General features: G+C 49.7%; 11 protein-coding genes across 11 annotated transcripts; 8 read left to right on the top strand and 3 right to left on the bottom strand.

Annotated features, from left to right (window-relative positions):
• Positions 1-210: 210 nt before the first annotated feature.
• M430DRAFT_146943 (hypothetical protein) lies at positions 211-2,021 on the top strand (the record flags this gene model as incomplete). The annotated part of the gene is made up of 5 exons (XM_024863040.1): positions 211-330; positions 392-459; positions 511-590; positions 647-1,351; positions 1,404-2,021. The coding sequence occupies exons 1-5, from the start codon at positions 269-271 to the stop codon at positions 2,019-2,021; spliced, it is 1,533 nt and encodes a 510-aa protein (XP_024717523.1). The 5' UTR covers positions 211-268.
• A 107-nt stretch (positions 2,022-2,128) lies between these two features.
• On the bottom strand, positions 2,129-3,134 carry M430DRAFT_271225 (hypothetical protein). The gene is made up of 2 exons (XM_024865525.1): positions 2,677-3,134; positions 2,129-2,620 (listed from the first exon to the last, which is right to left on the bottom strand). Exons 1-2 carry the CDS (start codon positions 3,018-3,020, stop codon positions 2,407-2,409), a joined length of 558 nt encoding a protein of 185 aa, XP_024717522.1. The 5' UTR covers positions 3,021-3,134; the 3' UTR covers positions 2,129-2,406.
• Positions 3,135-3,970: 836 nt separating this feature from the next.
• M430DRAFT_22587 (hypothetical protein) lies at positions 3,971-4,399 on the top strand (the record flags this gene model as incomplete). Its single annotated transcript, XM_024864721.1, has 1 exon — positions 3,971-4,399. One exon carries the CDS (start codon positions 3,971-3,973, stop codon positions 4,397-4,399), a length of 429 nt encoding a protein of 142 aa, XP_024717521.1.
• Positions 4,400-4,427: 28 nt separating this feature from the next.
• Positions 4,428-6,189, top strand: M430DRAFT_22586 (hypothetical protein; the record flags this gene model as incomplete). Its single annotated transcript, XM_024864720.1, has 2 exons — positions 4,428-4,627; positions 4,680-6,189. The coding sequence occupies 2 exons, from the start codon at positions 4,428-4,430 to the stop codon at positions 6,187-6,189; spliced, it is 1,710 nt and encodes a 569-aa protein (XP_024717520.1).
• Positions 6,190-6,251: 62 nt separating this feature from the next.
• On the top strand, positions 6,252-6,964 carry M430DRAFT_184364 (hypothetical protein). The gene is made up of 3 exons (XM_024863874.1): positions 6,252-6,430; positions 6,492-6,538; positions 6,593-6,964. The coding sequence occupies exons 1-3, from the start codon at positions 6,294-6,296 to the stop codon at positions 6,808-6,810; spliced, it is 402 nt and encodes a 133-aa protein (XP_024717519.1). The 5' UTR covers positions 6,252-6,293; the 3' UTR covers positions 6,811-6,964.
• A 148-nt stretch (positions 6,965-7,112) lies between these two features.
• M430DRAFT_37247 (hypothetical protein) lies at positions 7,113-7,879 on the top strand. The gene has a single exon (XM_024867087.1). The coding sequence runs from the start codon at positions 7,303-7,305 to the stop codon at positions 7,594-7,596; it is 294 nt and encodes a 97-aa protein (XP_024717518.1). The 5' UTR covers positions 7,113-7,302; the 3' UTR covers positions 7,597-7,879.
• On the bottom strand, positions 7,212-7,984 carry M430DRAFT_184356 (hypothetical protein). The gene has a single exon (XM_024863873.1). It carries the CDS (start codon positions 7,826-7,828, stop codon positions 7,613-7,615), a length of 216 nt encoding a protein of 71 aa, XP_024717517.1. The 5' UTR covers positions 7,829-7,984; the 3' UTR covers positions 7,212-7,612.
• Positions 7,985-8,527: 543 nt separating this feature from the next.
• On the top strand, positions 8,528-11,623 carry M430DRAFT_53750 (hypothetical protein; the record flags this gene model as incomplete). Its single annotated transcript, XM_024868411.1, has 9 exons — positions 8,528-8,595; positions 8,646-8,808; positions 8,860-8,970; positions 9,083-9,719; positions 9,767-10,671; positions 10,722-10,840; positions 10,886-10,965; positions 11,013-11,172; positions 11,278-11,623. 9 exons carry the CDS (start codon positions 8,528-8,530, stop codon positions 11,621-11,623), a joined length of 2,589 nt encoding a protein of 862 aa, XP_024717516.1.
• A 69-nt stretch (positions 11,624-11,692) lies between these two features.
• M430DRAFT_53749 (hypothetical protein) lies at positions 11,693-12,577 on the bottom strand (the record flags this gene model as incomplete). Its single annotated transcript, XM_024868410.1, has 1 exon — positions 11,693-12,577. The coding sequence occupies one exon, from the start codon at positions 12,575-12,577 to the stop codon at positions 11,693-11,695; it is 885 nt and encodes a 294-aa protein (XP_024717515.1).
• A 197-nt stretch (positions 12,578-12,774) lies between these two features.
• M430DRAFT_146935 (hypothetical protein) lies at positions 12,775-14,628 on the top strand. The gene is made up of 2 exons (XM_024863038.1): positions 12,775-13,854; positions 13,911-14,628. The coding sequence occupies exons 1-2, from the start codon at positions 12,868-12,870 to the stop codon at positions 14,490-14,492; spliced, it is 1,569 nt and encodes a 522-aa protein (XP_024717514.1). The 5' UTR covers positions 12,775-12,867; the 3' UTR covers positions 14,493-14,628.
• Positions 14,629-14,801: 173 nt separating this feature from the next.
• On the top strand, positions 14,802-16,532 carry M430DRAFT_128237 (hypothetical protein). The gene is made up of 2 exons (XM_024862058.1): positions 14,802-15,434; positions 15,488-16,532. The coding sequence occupies exons 1-2, from the start codon at positions 14,847-14,849 to the stop codon at positions 16,379-16,381; spliced, it is 1,482 nt and encodes a 493-aa protein (XP_024717513.1). The 5' UTR covers positions 14,802-14,846; the 3' UTR covers positions 16,382-16,532.
• The last annotated feature ends 46 nt before the right edge of the window (positions 16,533-16,578 follow it).

Below are 16,578 nucleotides of genomic sequence, written 5' to 3'. Positions count from 1 at the left end.
CCTGCTGCCAGGCCGTTATTGCCAGTGAAAACCCAACAAATGTCAGCTCTGTTCTCAAAGACGTTCCCCACCTATGTTTGCATCATCAATCACTCGCACGGTTAACCGCAACTACCGCAACTACCGGCTAAGTGCGGGTCAGGGATGATCCGGTCATGTGATCTCCGGAAATACTCGCCGCCGCTGTCCTTGTGCCTACTTGCTGGTCATCAAAAACATCTTGCTACCTCAAAATTCTCGTTGAAGCAAACCCCCATCCCTCTACACAATGCTTCGAAGTTTATCTGTGCCTCGAGCGGCCGTAAGGTCGGCTTTCAAGCAAAGCTCGTCGTATGTCTCGCCCCAATTACTCAATAGCTGTCAGATCCGCAAGCTGACCATGTTTACCCAGTCTCCCTAAAGTAGTTGCCCCTTCAGCGATTGCGAGATTATCAAAACGTTCCTATGCCACCGAAGCTGGTCAGTCGATGATGTCTATGTGTTTTATGGGTGTGTATTAATATAGCATAGAGGAGCGGGATCTGGTCATCATCGGAGGTGGTGTTGCCGGCTATGTCGCCGCCATCAAAGCCGGCCAGGAAGGCTTGAAGGTGCGACTAAGACATGGTTCAAACCTTCTACAGATGTAATCTGACGGTTACAATAGGTTACATGTATCGAGAAGCGCGGGACACTCGGTGGCACATGCTTGAACGTTGGCTGCATTCCATCAAAAGCTCTCCTCAACAACTCCCATCTATACCACCAGATTCTCCACGACACCAAAAACCGAGGTATCGAAGTCGGCGATGTGAAGCTTAACTTGGAGCAATTGATGAAATCAAAAGATACCGCTGTTGCCGGCCTGACCAAGGGTGTTGAGTTCTTGTTCAAGAAAAACAACGTGGAGTACATCAAAGGCACGGGATCCTTTGTCAATGAGCACGAAATCAAGGTCAACCTCTCGGAGGGTGGCGAGCGAAGCGTAGTCGGAAAGAACATTATCATTGCAACAGGAAGTGAGGCTACGCCCTTCCCTGGACTCGAGGTCGACGAGAAGAGAATCGTTACGAGCACCGGTGCTCTCGCTCTGGAGAAGGTTCCGGAGAGCATGGTTGTCATCGGAGGTGGTATCATCGGTCTTGAGATGGGCTCCGTCTGGTCAAGATTAGGCGCGAAGGTCACTGTCGTCGAATACCTTGGACAGATCGGAGGCCCCGGAATGGATTCCGAAATCTCAAAATCGGCGCAAAAGATCCTGAAGAAGCAAGGCATCGACTTTAAGCTCAACACCAAGGTATTGGGTGGTGATGTCAGCGGCGACAAGATCAAGCTTGAGGTTGAGGCCGCGAAAGGAGGAAAGAATGAGACAGTAAGCATAATGGAATGCATTCCTGAAATCAAGACCCTGACCTATTGTTTAGCTTGAAGCGGAAGTCGTTCTCGTTGCTATCGGTCGTCGACCATACACTGCTGGTCTCGGATTAGAGAACATTGGCCTCGAGACCGACGAGAGAGGAAGACTGGTCATCGACTCCGAATACCGCACCAAGATCCCCCACATCCGCGTTGTCGGTGACTGCACATTCGGCCCCATGCTTGCCCACAAGGCGGAAGAGGAAGCTGTGGCAGTGGTTGAATACATCAAGAAGGGATACGGACACGTCAACTACGGTGCCATCCCATCTGTCATGTACACTCATCCCGAGGTTGCGTGGGTGGGCCAGAATGAGCAAGAATTGAAGGCTGCGGGCGTTAAATACAAGATCGGCACATTCCCATTCTCAGCGAACTCGAGAGCAAAGACGAACCTCGACACCGAGGGTATGGTTAAGATGATCGTGGATGCCGAGACAGACAGAATTCTTGGTATCCACATTATTGGACCGGGTGCAGGCGAGATGATTGCGGAAGGTACGCTGGCGATCGAGTATGGAGCGTCGAGTGAGGATATTGGACGAACAAGTCACGCACACCCAACACTGTCTGAGGCCTTCAAAGAAGCTGCTATGAACTGCTACAGCAGTGCCATCCACTTCTAAATGAATGTTTTTGTAGCTGCTTCATGCTGGCACTGTGGGCATAATGGGTTGGTGTGGAACATGAATTAGAGCGTCAGATTCCCGTGTAAGATAACAGTTACATAAGCATGGAAAGAATAAGGAGACAGCGACTGATATGTAATGTACGATGTGCCGGCCAGAACAGAAGATCAGATTTTCTCCCCGACTCCCTCGCCCGACGAGAAGCGAAACGTGATGTGCTCATCCTCCATCTCTCGAATCTCAACATAGGTCTACAACAGAGACCTAGGCCAGATAATACCCTCCATGAACCTGGCAACCCTGACAGTCTGGGAACGTACTGAAATCAGCGAGTGTGTAACTGGTGTCAGTCTCAAGTTGAGAATTGGCAAACCCCGAAGCATTAGAACCCGAATGGAGATGAAAACCTTCCCCTAAATCCACTACCTCCAGCTCCCATTCCCATTCCCATTCCCGTTCCTGTTCCCATTCCCCTGGTCCTTGAACCAAATCCCCTGATCCCATTGAATCCCGAAAATACATTGCGATTATTTCCACCAAACCTACTGTTGCCGAATATACCACCTAAGCCTCTACCGCGCGGAAGATAGCCCGTTCTGTGATGTTTCCAGTCAGTATTCGGACGAGGGATTACAAATAAGGAGCAAAGTACCCTCCACCAAGGTTATCACTCCTGCCATATCTCCAGCTGCTATCATAGTACTCGCATTCTGGCTCATCGCAGCCTTGATCTAATTCTTCATCCAGAAGCCCAGCCCTAAGGGCTGAAATTTCTCCATTAATGCAATTTAGGCATGCGGGTGTCCCAGTGAGAGGCGATAGTCCTACAGCATTCCCGCAACCACGACCGCGCGAACGATAGCCACAGGCGGCAAGAGAGCTGAGATGGCCGATGTCATATTCTCCGACCAGCAGTGAATGGAGGCTGCAGAGCCTGCGAGGGCGGATATCAGATGGCCCGTAAAAATAGCCTGCATGATGACGGTACCCGCGCATGATGCTTAATGATTGGCTGATGTCCGTGTGGCTCCGTGTTGAAAAGAAGGTTCGGTAATACTTACTTACTATGCCAGAAGGACGGCCGGGGAAGACGGAAAGGATCCTTACTTATATAGCCGTAGATGCCGTGGTAACACCACCAGTCGGCGAAGTAGGCAATGGCGAGGCAGAATAAATGCTCCTTTGCCTTACGCTGTTCGCTCGAGAAACATGCGGATAATAGCCTCAAAGAGAATACACCGCAGTAGGGCATGTTCTACAAAATCTGAATTGAACAGGAAAATGCTGGGGGGTAAGGAAAACAGGGCGAGGGGTTTGCCTCTCAGCTTCTCAGTCCAGGAAACAAATAGCGTCAGTCGGGTCTAGGTAACCAACCTTCATGATCTCTGGTTTTGCGGCATGACTACTTAGCAAACATCCCTATGTGAGCGCCACGAATGAGGCCTTCGATAGGTCCATGTGAGAGTAACACATATATGTATCACGCGTCTGAAGACAAAGGGCGGTAAAGAAGAACTGAAGAACTGTCTTCCGCCGTCTGCTGACATTGGCGAATGCCCTGGTTTTGGACGGGGAGGTAGGCGATGCTTTTAGAGATTTGAATGATCTTAGAATACCGGTCCGAATTGAAACTTTTCTCGGCCCGCTGGCATACTTCCGTCGGGCTGAAGGTATTCCGACCAACGACTAGAAAGGAAAAGCCCCCTGTATCAATTGCAAGGAAACGCTTGAGTCAGGCAATGATGAGCAGATAGTGTAAGAAACGCATGATAAAACGTATGATACTGTACAAGGGAGATAGGGGGGAGAAGGAAGGGAAGCTTGACACGAAGTGCGAGGGGGTTTGGGGGGGTTGGGGGGGGTTGAGGGCTCTTGTATTCGAGGAGAGAAAAGGGGGGTGGCACCGTGGTGGAAACCTTCGACGCCGGAAAAGCCATAAGCGAAGGATGCCGCCGATTATTACCCGTATACCCGTATACCCGAATACGGAACACTCAGCACCCGGCCCCACCCGGCCCACTGCCGTACCGTACCCGAAGCGAACGCGCCAATCCGAAGACGGCCGTCAAGTGGTGCGACAGCGACAGGCCAGCGCCAGGGGAAACCTCGCCTCACCGCAGCGTCCTTGCGGTGTGCCGTACTGTACCGTGGTGCACTTCGACGACGGATATACTGTCCCTCGCCCAGGGAATCTGGTGACGCCCTGGTCCAGCAACGTACGACAATCCTGCCCTCCACCACCACGCCCGGAATTGCCGGACTGCATCCTCGTACGGCCCACCGCGAGTATATCCTCTGAGATCAGCGGCCAGATAACGATTCCTCCTCACTCCAACACGTTCGAGTCGAAATCTCTCGTCCTGGCCTTTGCTTGATCCATCCCACCCCCAAGTGACCGTCGCAATGGCGTCCCTTAAGCATGCCCCACGCAGAGACGCTATCATGTCGAGGAGACAGATCGAGGGTCTCATCGCGGATGGGAGAATCATCGTCATTGTCGACCAGAAGGTGCTCAAGGTGGATGCGTGGTTGAAGTATCATCCTGGAGGTGACAAAGCCATTATGCACATGATTGGCAGAGATGCTACGGACGAGGTAAACTCGTGAGCATTCCCCTCCCCCGCCATGACGAGCCAGCTAACATATGTTATATAGCGTCCATTCTACAGAGACACGAGAGATGATGAATAAATATCGAATTGGTCGGATCGAGGGTCGCTGGAAGAATTTCTTGCCCCCCATACAGGGTGGAAAGTTTCGACCGTACGTGGAAGGCGTATCTGATCTGGAAGAGGATGAAGAGGAGGAAGCATCCCCGACGGGGTCTGAGACCTCTAGGACTCCTTCGCCTGTTTTCGACGTGGAAGAGAATGTTCGTCGACGCGGTAATGCAACAAAGGCATCTGTTTCGTCTTCGGCGTCCTCGGTGTCCTCAGTCTCGACCGTTTCGACAATGGACGATGTGATGTCTTACTTTGATGCGCGAACCAAAGAACAAATCGATCTAGACCTCTCGAAATATCCCTCTCTGGATTTGGACACGCAGGAGCAGGTCGTTCGGAAATACCGCTTGTTGTATCAACGCCTGCTGGATGAAGGACTCTTTAACTGCAATTACTCTGCCTACGCCGTTGAAACCTGTCGCTACACCTTTTTCTTCTGCGCAATGCTTCTATTCCTACGCTGGGGCTGGTATTGCACGAGCGCTTTCTGGCTGGGATGTCTTTGGCATCAGCTTGTTTTCACAGTGCACGATGCTGGTCATATGGCTATTACCCATAATTTCCATTTTGACTCGGTCACTGGCATCCTTATTGCCGACTTCATCGGAGGATTGTCTGTGGGATGGTGGAAAAGGAACCACAATGTCCATCACATTGTTACAAATTCCCCAGAGCATGACCCTGACATCGAGCATATACCTTTCTTCGCCATTTCCCATCGGTTTTTCCAGTCTTTGACCTCCTCTTTCTACGAGCGAGTCATGGTCTATGACCGTTTTGCCAAGTTCCTGCTCCCATACCAGGCATACTTGTATTACCCAATCCTCCTATTTGGCCGTTTCAACCTGTACGTCCTGTCATGGGAGTATCTAATCCGCGGCTTGGGTCCCAGAAATGGACGCGCTTGGTGGCATCGGTGGCTGGAGATTACTGGCCAAGTATTCTTCTGGTACTGGTATGGATATTGTTTGTTGTATAAGTGTGTCCCCACGGCCGGAACACGTTTTGCATATATCATGATTAGCCATATGGTTACGATGCCCTTGCACGCGCAAATAACGCTTTCCCACTTCTCCATGAGCACTTCGGAGCTTGGCCCACACGAGTCTTTCCCGCAGAAAATGTTAAGGACGACTATGGATATCGACTGTCCGCAATGGCTTGACTTCTTCCACGGTGGCTTGCAGTTCCAAGCAATTCACCACCTTTTTCCAAGGATGCCAAGACACAATTTTCGACGGGCTCAAAAGCTAGTCCAGGAATTCTGCGACGATGTAGGAATCCCGTATGCGCTATATGGGTTTGTAGATGGGAGCAAGGAAGTTATTAGCCGACTTGACGAGGTTGGGCGACAGGCAAGAATCCTTGCCAAATGCCAGAGGACAATTGCAGAGAGAGGCGATATCCTTCATGACCTTAAAGACATTGGTACACTTGATTAGGTGGGGCCTGTATCCTGAGCTTCAACCTCCTTCCCACATGGGATCGTGTATTTCCAACGTTAGAATACCCTTCGAGTCCTCTTTTACACATCTAGATAGATGCGATGACAAACAACTCGGAGATTCATGCAGGTGGCCGTCGCGCAAATATGCGGTTGCTACATCCCAAGGGACCTTGCATGTTGGAAAGCATCGTGCCGATTTCTATACATCTTGGAACTGGGAGGAGAGAAGATACAATGTAAGTGCTTTTCTCCATTTCTTCCCTGGATCAGCAAACCACCCCGAAAGCTAAACACAAGGCACCGATCCAGAATCGATATCAATCCTATGTCCAAAACGAAACTTGGTATATCCGGCCAATAATATAATGATGGGGCGAGCTGATAGGAAGCCTGTACAGACAAATTTGTTCTGATGTACGTATCAAAAATCATCGTTGTCTCAACTCTGGCTTCGGTTCTCGTCCGTCAAATGCCGGCACTCGTGACGATGCAGCCCGGGCCACCCCTAGTACTGCGATTGCAATCAACAAGATATGAAGATCAGAGGCTGTACCGGCCGCAGCACAGGCAAATAAAGTGGCTGATGGATGGAGAGATATTGGAAATGGAAATTTAAATGCAAAATATGCTCCATTACGACAAGGCTCTTCTGTCTCTTCTATGTACCCACTCTTGACGAGCAGGTATATGAACAGTGAGGACCATTTGCAATTGTGGAAACCTAGTGTGACAGCATTCCACGATAGTCGCCTGCAACCGTGCTATCTTCATTGAATAAGGCAACCCGAGTGAAAGCAAACATATATCATATTACGGATAGCCACCTTGTTTGCCTTGGTGGGGTGAGATTGAAAGACCATAGGGTAGGCCTGGTAACCCTGATCCCAGGCCAGACCCTCAAAATGCCAGGTCTGTATATGACGGGGAAATGCAAGCAATCATAACCTCCACCGGCATCGGCATTGGATATACAAGCACTCAGAGGTCCTGCCGAATGCTTATTTTTTGAAACCAAGTCCCATCCTCAAGCTGAGAACTCCGGCTGTATAACAATCGACATCGAAACACTCATCGAGCTAGGAATCAGAACACTTGCAACATATCCAACATGACTAGAGGAGGCCATACTGAGGCATCTGCAGCGCGAATTGCGAATGCTAAGCCAGGCGTGAGTCTGCCTGATTTCATTAGAGGAGGAGTAATAGTGACGCTGATATACCACGCCGTCAGTCTCGCGAAGCACGCTCAGCGCAGAAAGCTGCCAAAGCCAACGGGGCTAAAGCTGGGGGCGGAGGAGGGGAGACTGGTGGGCATGGAGGCGATGGGCGAGCGGGTCGTGGAGGAGGGGCAGGCGCTGTTTCGGAATGCAAGGAGCTCAATGTCGAGGGACCTCACTGTTTGAGTTCCAAACTCAGGGCTCAGCGTGATGGCACGAGGACTGGAAAGTAGATGATGGAAAAGAGCAATGTCAACCTGACCGAAGGGGGCAAGTGCGGGAATGCCGGCTTCCTCTGCGTTATGCAGTTATGGCTATGGGTATAAGGAATGTACCTAAGCTCAATTCCGGGTCTGTTCTGGCGTAGTATACGTGTTGGAAAGCAGAAGGGAAAGAAAATCTGGAGAATCGCAATCATGACATCTGAATACAATATACAAATAGGAGTAGGCAATCATCGATAGCCAAGACAGAGCTGCTTGACCTCATGTCTTTTTGGGTCATGTGATTAAAGGTCACGTGCATATACCAGAAGACATAAGGTAACAACTCCGGATATGAAACGAACAACGGCTATTCATTCCGGTCTTTATACCTTCACCGCTCTTCTGCAGCCATTAAACATCTTTTGGTTCAGAACGATCTGCCTGCAAAATCCCAAGGTACCTTAAAGTAAGGTAACGGTCCAGCAGATGTGAAGTCATGTGCGCTTACTAACCTGAACTCCAGCTCTGTGGCGTAGCGATCTCTCTTTCTACGTAGGAGGAGCAGGCGCCCCTTTTCGAGACGAACCCCATCTCTTTGGCCCAGACCTCTCAGACCCGCTGCTTCGTTCCTCCATACGTACATCACTTCACTTTACTTCGCCTTGAATTCTATTCCATCAACGGCGCGTGGTCGTGGTCGTGGTCGTGGTAAAAGAGCAGCTTCTTTCACGTGCCCAACCCTGCTCCTTGGCCCTTGTCTGCTCTTTCCATGGTTCTGCCTGCTATTGGCCATGACAGGAACGAAAGTGGTGATACGCTGAACATCCGCTATCCAGGAAGTTTCAGCTCTCATACTTTAGTCTTCTCTCTTTCAAGAGACTATGCGTCTGAACGAGGAATAATTGTTCAAGATGGATCCGAGTATCCAACGTGCCTTGAATGACAAGCTTTATGATAAGCGGAAGGGGGGCGCTTTAGAGTAAGCATGATGCCTCCACATTCGAACAATTATTCTGACAAGATTTACAGCCTCGAGCGCGTCATTCGAGATCTGGTTGCAAACAAAGATTTTGATAGGATCAAGAAAATAATCCAGCAGCTCTGCAACGATTACGCTTATGCCGTGCATCAGCCCCATGCTAGAAATGGAGGCCTTATCGGTCTTGCAGCCGCCGCTATTGCATTAGGACCAGTATGTGTTGATGCTTATTCCTCGGAGCTAGATCGTTGATTCATTTCGCAGGATTTGGCACGTTATTTGGATGAGATCGTGCCCCCAGTGCTTGCTTGCTTTACTGATCAGGACGCTCGCGTCCGCTACTACGCATGCGAGAGCATGTATAATATTTCCAAGGTGGCAAAGGGGGAAGTCTTGCCATACTTTAATGACATTTTCGATGCATTATGCAAAGTACGTCCCTTTTCATGTCACCTTTTCTCAACATCTCCCACTGATGATTCTACAGCTCGGTGCAGACTCTGAACTCTCCGTCAAAAATGGAGCGGAGCTTTTGGATCGTTTGATAAAAGATATAGTTTCTGAGTCTGCAGCTACATACGTCTCAGTGCTACATACTCCGGATGATACATCTGAAGAGTTTGTTGAACCTCCAACGGCATTCTCTCTTGCTCGATTTATTCCCCTTCTCAAAGAGCGCATATACGTGATCAATCCGTTCACTCGTACCTTCTTAGTAGGGTGGATTACACTACTAGACTCCATTCCTGATTTGGAACTTGTGTCCTATTTACCTGAGTTTCTGGGTGGCCTCTTCAAGTTCCTTAGTGATCCAAACCGGGATGTTCACGTTGCTACACAAGGAGCTCTAGAGAGGTTTCTGAATGAGATCAAGCGCATCTCACGTATCAAGAAAGGCATCGAAGAAAGCCGGAAATCGCGGAGTGAAGGTAAACGGAAGCGATCTGGCTCTATGGACAGCGAGGGTTCTACGGTCCCTGCACAAGGCGAAGATGACGATTCAGTAGCTACTCCTGACGACAAGGATGTTAGTAGTGATGACGATTGGGTCCCGGGTCAAGATGTGCAGGTAAATCACAAAGAGATCCTTGAGATATTGACAGCAAATCTCGACTCACCGCTTGGTAATCTTCCCCAACCCAACTCTACCACCTTAGCTAACGCTTAATAGAAGAGGATACACTGTTAGAGTCATTGAGATGGATAGTCGAGTTTCTCGACATTTGTCCAGAAGAGGTGCTACCCTTTGCACCCAAGATCTTAGCCCATCTTCTCCCTGCTATGGCCAGCGGTGTAGAAACCATCCGTCAAGCAGCTGCGCGAGTAAACACATCACTGATGGACTACGTGGTATCCCTTTCTGATGATGGTGCTCCTTCGGAAGCTCCTGTTGCCGCTTCATCAAGAACTCCTACCTCGGTCACAAAGGAAAATTCAAACGAGCGTAGAGATTCTTCTACCACCGCTCGTGCTTCTACCTCAGGATCTCGAGAATTGGAGGCCGAGGCCCCCGTCCCAGCTCCACCACACAGCAAAGCCCCGACACCAACATCACCCCCTCAGCCTCAGGTCGACCTTGACTACGCTGCTGCAGTTAACTCTTTGACCCTATTATTCTTAAACGACCACGAAGCTACTAGAGTTGCTGCCCTGACTTGGTTACTTATGTTGCACAGAAAGGCTCCCAGAAAAGTGCTCGCATTCAACGATGGTACCTTTCCGGCTCTCCTCAAAACACTTTCGGATCCTGCGGAAGCGGTTGTCACAAGAGACTTGCAACTCCTCTCTCAGATATCAAGGAATAGCGGAGATGATTACTTCACGTCCTTCATGGAAAACCTCCTCCAGTTATTCTCTACGGACAGAAAGCTTTTGAAGATGCGAGGAAACTTAATTATTCGGCAGCTTTGTGTCAGCCTCAGCGCCGAACGCATTTATCGCACACTTGCAGACTGCATCGAGAAAGAAGAGGATCTCGAATTTGCCAGCATCATGGTACAAAATCTTAACAATAATCTCATTACAGCACCAGAGCTAGCTGAGCTGCGCAAAAGACTCCGCAATCTTGAGACTAAGGTTCGTATTACCCAATCAACGTTACTTCAGTATGTCCTGATGGTTTTTAGGATGGCCAAACTTTCTTCGTCTCGCTCTTTAGGTCCTGGTGCTACAACGCCGTCGCTACTTTCTCTTTGTGTCTCTTGGCCCAAGCATACGAACAAGCATATAACCTTCTCCAGATATTGTAGGTCTGCTGGACACTTCGTTTGGATTATGCTGATGATTCCAGTGCTGAACTCGAGATGACGGTCAATATGCTTATTCAGATCGATAAACTAGTTCAATTGCTAGAATCTCCCGTTTTTACTTGTAGGGTCAAAACGAGTGCCTAAAAGCCTTTGCTAACTTGCTTACAGATCTTCGACTCCAGTTGTTAGAACCAGAGAAATACCCACATCTCTACAAATGCTTATATGGGCTTCTGATGCTTCTTCCCCAGTCGTCTGCATTTGCAGCGCTAAAGAACAGACTGAATAGTGTGAGCGCTATAGGCTACCTGCATATCGCACCTCGAGCGTACGTATCAAAATCTCGTAGTAATAGTGTGGCCGAGGCCATTTCTACTTTTCAATTTTATCAACATCAGAAAAGCATTACAGAGGCTCATACGTCCTCATCTAGCGCACCATCCAATGCCGGCCCTTCGAACTTCGACCGATCGAGTAGATTAAAGGGGAGAGACGAGGGAGGTATCCGTTGGAATGAACTACTAGAGAAGTTCAGGAGTGTTCAGGAAAGAGCGCGGAGATCGCAGCAACCAGGGGGGAACTTCGATGATGGCCTTGATGGACGTGCTGGAGAATCCTTGGATTCAAGGGCCTTCAAAGATTTGGCGCATTTACCAGGACCCCCATTGCCGGTGAAAGATACGCCTGCGGCACCAGCAGCACAAGCACATAAATCGAAGAATAGTCTTGGGAAGTTCGGACGATTGGGTGGCGTGTCAGGTGGTCGGCCCAAGAGATGACTCGGGCACAATCACATTCGTTTAATATAATAGGAAGAGTACACAGTTTTCTTCTGTAGTGTAGAAATTTCATGACCTGGGCTTCTTTGGGCTTTCTCTCTCAACAAGCCCCTCAAACATGCTGTCTCTCTGCCTCGTCAAGTCTCGCAATTCGACCCTAACACTTTCCAATTCAAGTCGGGCCAAATCCGTATCTTGTGGTAGCCCGTGATAAGTCTTGACTTGTGCTTCAAGGGCCTTCACATCACTCATCATATCCTTGAATTTATCTTCCTCGGCCTTGACATCTTCTATACGAACACCCGGAGCGCCAGATATCGCAGATAGTGAAGCCACCCGATCCCTGAGTTCTGGTAACTGGGCGGCCAGAGCCTTCGTTTTGCGTTGATAATCGATGGTCTGCTTTGCCAGGTCGGATGGACACTGGTAGACATCACTTTGGAGCTCCTTAATAAGGGTATTGATTCGGTCAAGCTCAGTGTTTAGATGTTGTTCGAGAATCGAAATCCGGTCGCTGTCTTGATCGAGATTGTAGGAGGTAACTTGGAGATCAATCATGCTTCGCCCAAGGTTCTCGATATCAGCAACCGACTGGTTGAGTGAGACGCTGAGAGTAGATAGTGCTTCGAGACTTGCTTTGCCTTCACGCGTCAAGGATCTTTCAATGGCATCGAGGATTTCGGCATTGGGATCCGCATCTCTCTTTGCTTGGAGATCCTGGAGCACCTTGACCTCGACCCGTGCAAGTAATTCGCGTTCTTCGTCTGCGCTCTCATTGTGGGCAGCGAGTGCGAGCAGCGCTTTCAAGGTGTCACCGTTGCGCTCAAATGGCGGTGGCCTCCCGTTAAACTTGGTGGTGAGCCAGCTGTCGATATAGTTCCAATCCTTGGCTGCTGCGAGTTGTTGTCGCGCGACCGAGGGTGAGAAAATCGCGGACGAGGAGAGGTGTGCCATTGCGGTCCCAAGCCTCGACGATTCCAAGTTTCAATGAACGCTCTGGTATGGTGCGGCGTGGTGTTGTTGTGGACCTGTCAGGTTGATTATCCCCACTTCATAGGTTCTACAAGGCTGAGAACTCGAGACGGCTGATCTGCGGCTAAACCCCTTCCCAACGCCCTGGGCATCCCGCATCGAAGTTCCTAAGGACACGTACATTTTGGCCCATTACTCCTCCTTTTGCTCTCTCTTTGTTCCCATCCCGTTGTTGGCGGTACACTCTCTCGGGTTGACTTCTAAAGTCGCTCATGATGATTGTGAATCTGTCCGTGTTGGCGTTTGCCGCCACCATACTGTCTGCAAATACTCTTGTCGTTGCGCTCTCAGCTGGGGATATCCCCTCGGACACTCCTATATCAGCTCTCCTTGCTTCCGCCAACTCACATCTGGCAAAGGGAGAGACGAACGATGCTCTCACCTACTACGATATCGCTATCTCCCGCGATCCCCAGAACTACCTCACGTACTTCAAGCGTGGGGCGACCTATCTCTCTCTCGGACGGACTGCCCAAGCGTCGCAGGATTTCGATAAGGTTCTCGAAATGAAACCTGGCTTTGAGGGGGCTCTTCAACAACGTGCAAGAATAAAGGCCAAGGGCGGGGAGTGGGAGGCGGCGAAGAGGGATTATATTGCCCATGGCAATTCGAAAGAAGAGTTGAGGGAGCTAGAGGAGGCCCAAGGGGCCGCCGCGTTGGCAACTATTGCGGAGAAGAATGGTGACTGGGAGGAATGTGTCTCCCAATCTGGGGCTGCGATCATGGTAGCAAGCAGGCTGTTATCATTACGCAAGACGAGAGCTCATTGCCGCTTCGAACGAGGCGAAGTCCAGGAAGGCATGAGTGATCTGAAGCACGTTCTACAGATGCAGCCAGGTTCGACGGAGCCTCATATGCAGATCTCTTCCATCACATTCTACTCTCTTGGAGATCTGGAACCTGGAATGGAGCAGCTTCGGAAATGCCTGCATTCTGATCCCGATTCTAAGAGCTGCAAGAAGCTATACAGGCGGGAGAAGACTCTCGACAAACAACTGACCCAGGTTAATAAGTATTTCGAAAAACATCAATACGCTTCTGCTCTCAAAGTCCTACTCCCGTCAGCCGAGGATTCGGGCCTCGTTCAAGATATCAAGGACGATGTGAAGGAGTTACGCGAAGCCGGTACAATCCCAAAGCACGCACCCAACAATCTTGTTGCCCGCGTTGTTGAAATGGTTTGCGAGGCTTATCATGAGGTATGTAAACATTGTATTGGGGACGCTTCGTATTTGATCGTAGCTGACATGAACAGACGAAAAACTACAAGAAATCCATCCCCTGGTGCGAGGAAGCTCTGACATACAATGAGCACTCCCTATATGGCCTTCTTTCAAAGGCGCAGGCCCATATGACAGCCGAAAACTTCGAGGCTGCCATCTCGTCTCTCAATACCGCTAAAGAGCATCACCCCGGGGCGCATCAGATCAACCAATTGCTCCAAGATGCACAGATTAAGCTCAGACAAAGCAAGACCAAGGACTACTATAAAGTCCTTGGAGTCCCACGGGATGCAGATGAGCTGCAGATCAAGTCAGCATATCGGAAAATGATCAAATTGCACCACCCTGACAAGGCGCGCAAATCGGGCATCTCTAAGGAGGACGCAGAGAAGAAAATGGCATCGATCAATGAGGCGTACGAGGTACTCAGTGACCCGGAGCTGAAATCGAGATACGACCGTGGTGATGATCCAAATGATCACGAGCAGCAGCGCCATAACCCATTCCAAGGCAATCCGTTTGGCGGGGGCCATCCTTTCGCACAACACAGCCATGGACATGGAGGGCAGTTTAACTTCAAATTCGGAGGAGGCGGGTTTCAGTTTGGGGGTTGAAAGGGCGCTTTTTTGGGTGGATTTTCTGGCGTTCGGGTTGACGGTAGCTCAACACTTTGGTTACCTTAAAAGAGACAAGGGCCTATGTACAGTATAAACGGCACTGGGTGTACCCAGATATGATTACACTTTCATGATAATTCTTACAATAGTTCGAGTGCAAACAAACAGCTTCTAAAAAAGATTATGTGGTTCTGTGTTCGCGAAACCAAGTGATAGTAGATAAGTAATAAGCGTGCGGTAGCCCTGGACCGACGACATATTATAGAGCGGGCTGATTGAGGGAACCGCTAATCAGTACCTGTGCAGCATGAGCCCAACTTCGCGAACAGCCAGCAATTCCTCGCAACAATAATGGAAGATTTTGAAATCTCCTATTCCTTGGAAGATGAATCGCAGTTCTGGAGAGAGCTGGAAGATATTGTCTCGGCCAACTGTTCGTCCCATCATTTGATCGACAACGCCTTGCGATCCTATCTCCATTTCACCACGAACTTCAAAGACGAATACCTCAATACCGAGTACGATATCGCCCGTTGCTCCCAAAAGCTCCTGCTGAGCGAGCTTTTCGAGGCCAACAAGGATTATGTGAGGATTCAGATCGTCTATAGTCTGCTGCAGGAGGACGAACCGGCAGCACTACATCTTATAGCCAGTTTCCTCCTTCTCGATGGCCGACATAATGAAGCAACTTTCGAGATGATGAACCGTGAGGGGTGTTTTCCTAGGCTGCTGGAGTTGATCAAACAAGGGAAGCAAGGCGATGCTCGATTGCACAGACTCCTCCTGGAGCTGCTCTATGAAATGTCAAGAATGCAGCGTCTAAGTGTTGAAGATTTGGCCCATGTGGATGACGAATTGGTCACCTATCTCTTTCAGATCATTGAAGAACTATCCGACGATGTTGATGATCCATATCACTATCCAGTCATCCGTGTTTTGGTGGGTATAACTTCCCCAATGGCACCCCGTTCTATTAACTAAAGCGTCCATAGCTAGTTCTCAATGAACAATACATGGTGGCATCCACGGCCTCAATTGAAAGCGATCCGCCAGCACGACCTCTCACAAACCGCGTCATCAAACTGCTCTCCCTTCACGGATCAAGTTACATGACATTTGGGGAAAACATCATCCTACTACTGAATCGTGAAACCGAGACCTCCCTCCAACTCCTCATTCTCAAACTCCTCTACCTGATCTTCACTACAAAGGCAACACACGAATACTTTTACACGAACGACCTGCGAGTTCTTCTCGATGTTATAATACGCAATCTGCTCGACCTCCCGAACGAGTTCATCTCCCTGCGACACACTTACCTTCGAGTACTCTATCCGTTGCTCGCACACACACAACTAAACCAAGCACCTCATTACAAGCGTGATGAAATAATCAAGGTTCTCAGCATCCTTGGCGGATCCGGAACTGGGCATTGGGAACCTGCCGACGAAACGACAATTCGACTTGTGGATCGTGTATCCAAGGTTCCCTGGTTGCGGGACGATGATATCAGCGAGGGAGAGGTGGCGCGCAAGTTACTGGGGATATCACTCTCCCAGTCCCAAACTGCGAGTATGACGAGTGTTGTCGATGTAGCGGCGGTGATGGAGAAGCCGGGCGTCCAGACTCCGAGTAGGAAGTTTGAATTCGATGATTCTTTACATGATGAGAACGATAGGAAGACAGAGGTGAACGTGGGGAAAGGAGCACCAGCGGCAGGAAGAACACGACAAGCCCCGCCCCCACCACCACCACCTACGCATTCAGTCAACGGCGCGAAGCAAGGCGGAAAGAAGTTACCCCCTAAAACTCCTCCCCCAAGACGGAGGACGAGGTTAAAGGCCATAGACCCTCAGACAAATCTCGAGGGCAGAGAAACGCAATGATAGGATGTTGGCATTGGAGTCTGTTGCATTTACTGGAAGCGAAGGCGTTTATTGGCAAAGGAGCTACGGTGGAGTTCTCGTGCCTTGATATTGCATATCTGGTGTTTTGTCTGGGCTAGGACCAAGAAATCAAGTATATTATTACCTGGTGCTTGACCCAACAGCGACCGTGACTAGTTATAATACCTCCGCCCACC

Source organism: Amorphotheca resinae, assembly GCF_003019875.1.
Source record: "Amorphotheca resinae ATCC 22711 unplaced genomic scaffold M430scaffold_12, whole genome shotgun sequence".
NCBI classification, from domain to species: domain Eukaryota; kingdom Fungi; phylum Ascomycota; class Leotiomycetes; order Helotiales; family Amorphothecaceae; genus Amorphotheca; species Amorphotheca resinae.
The sequence above is the reverse complement of the archived record's forward strand: the minus strand, read 5'-3'. Positions and strand labels throughout refer to the sequence as shown.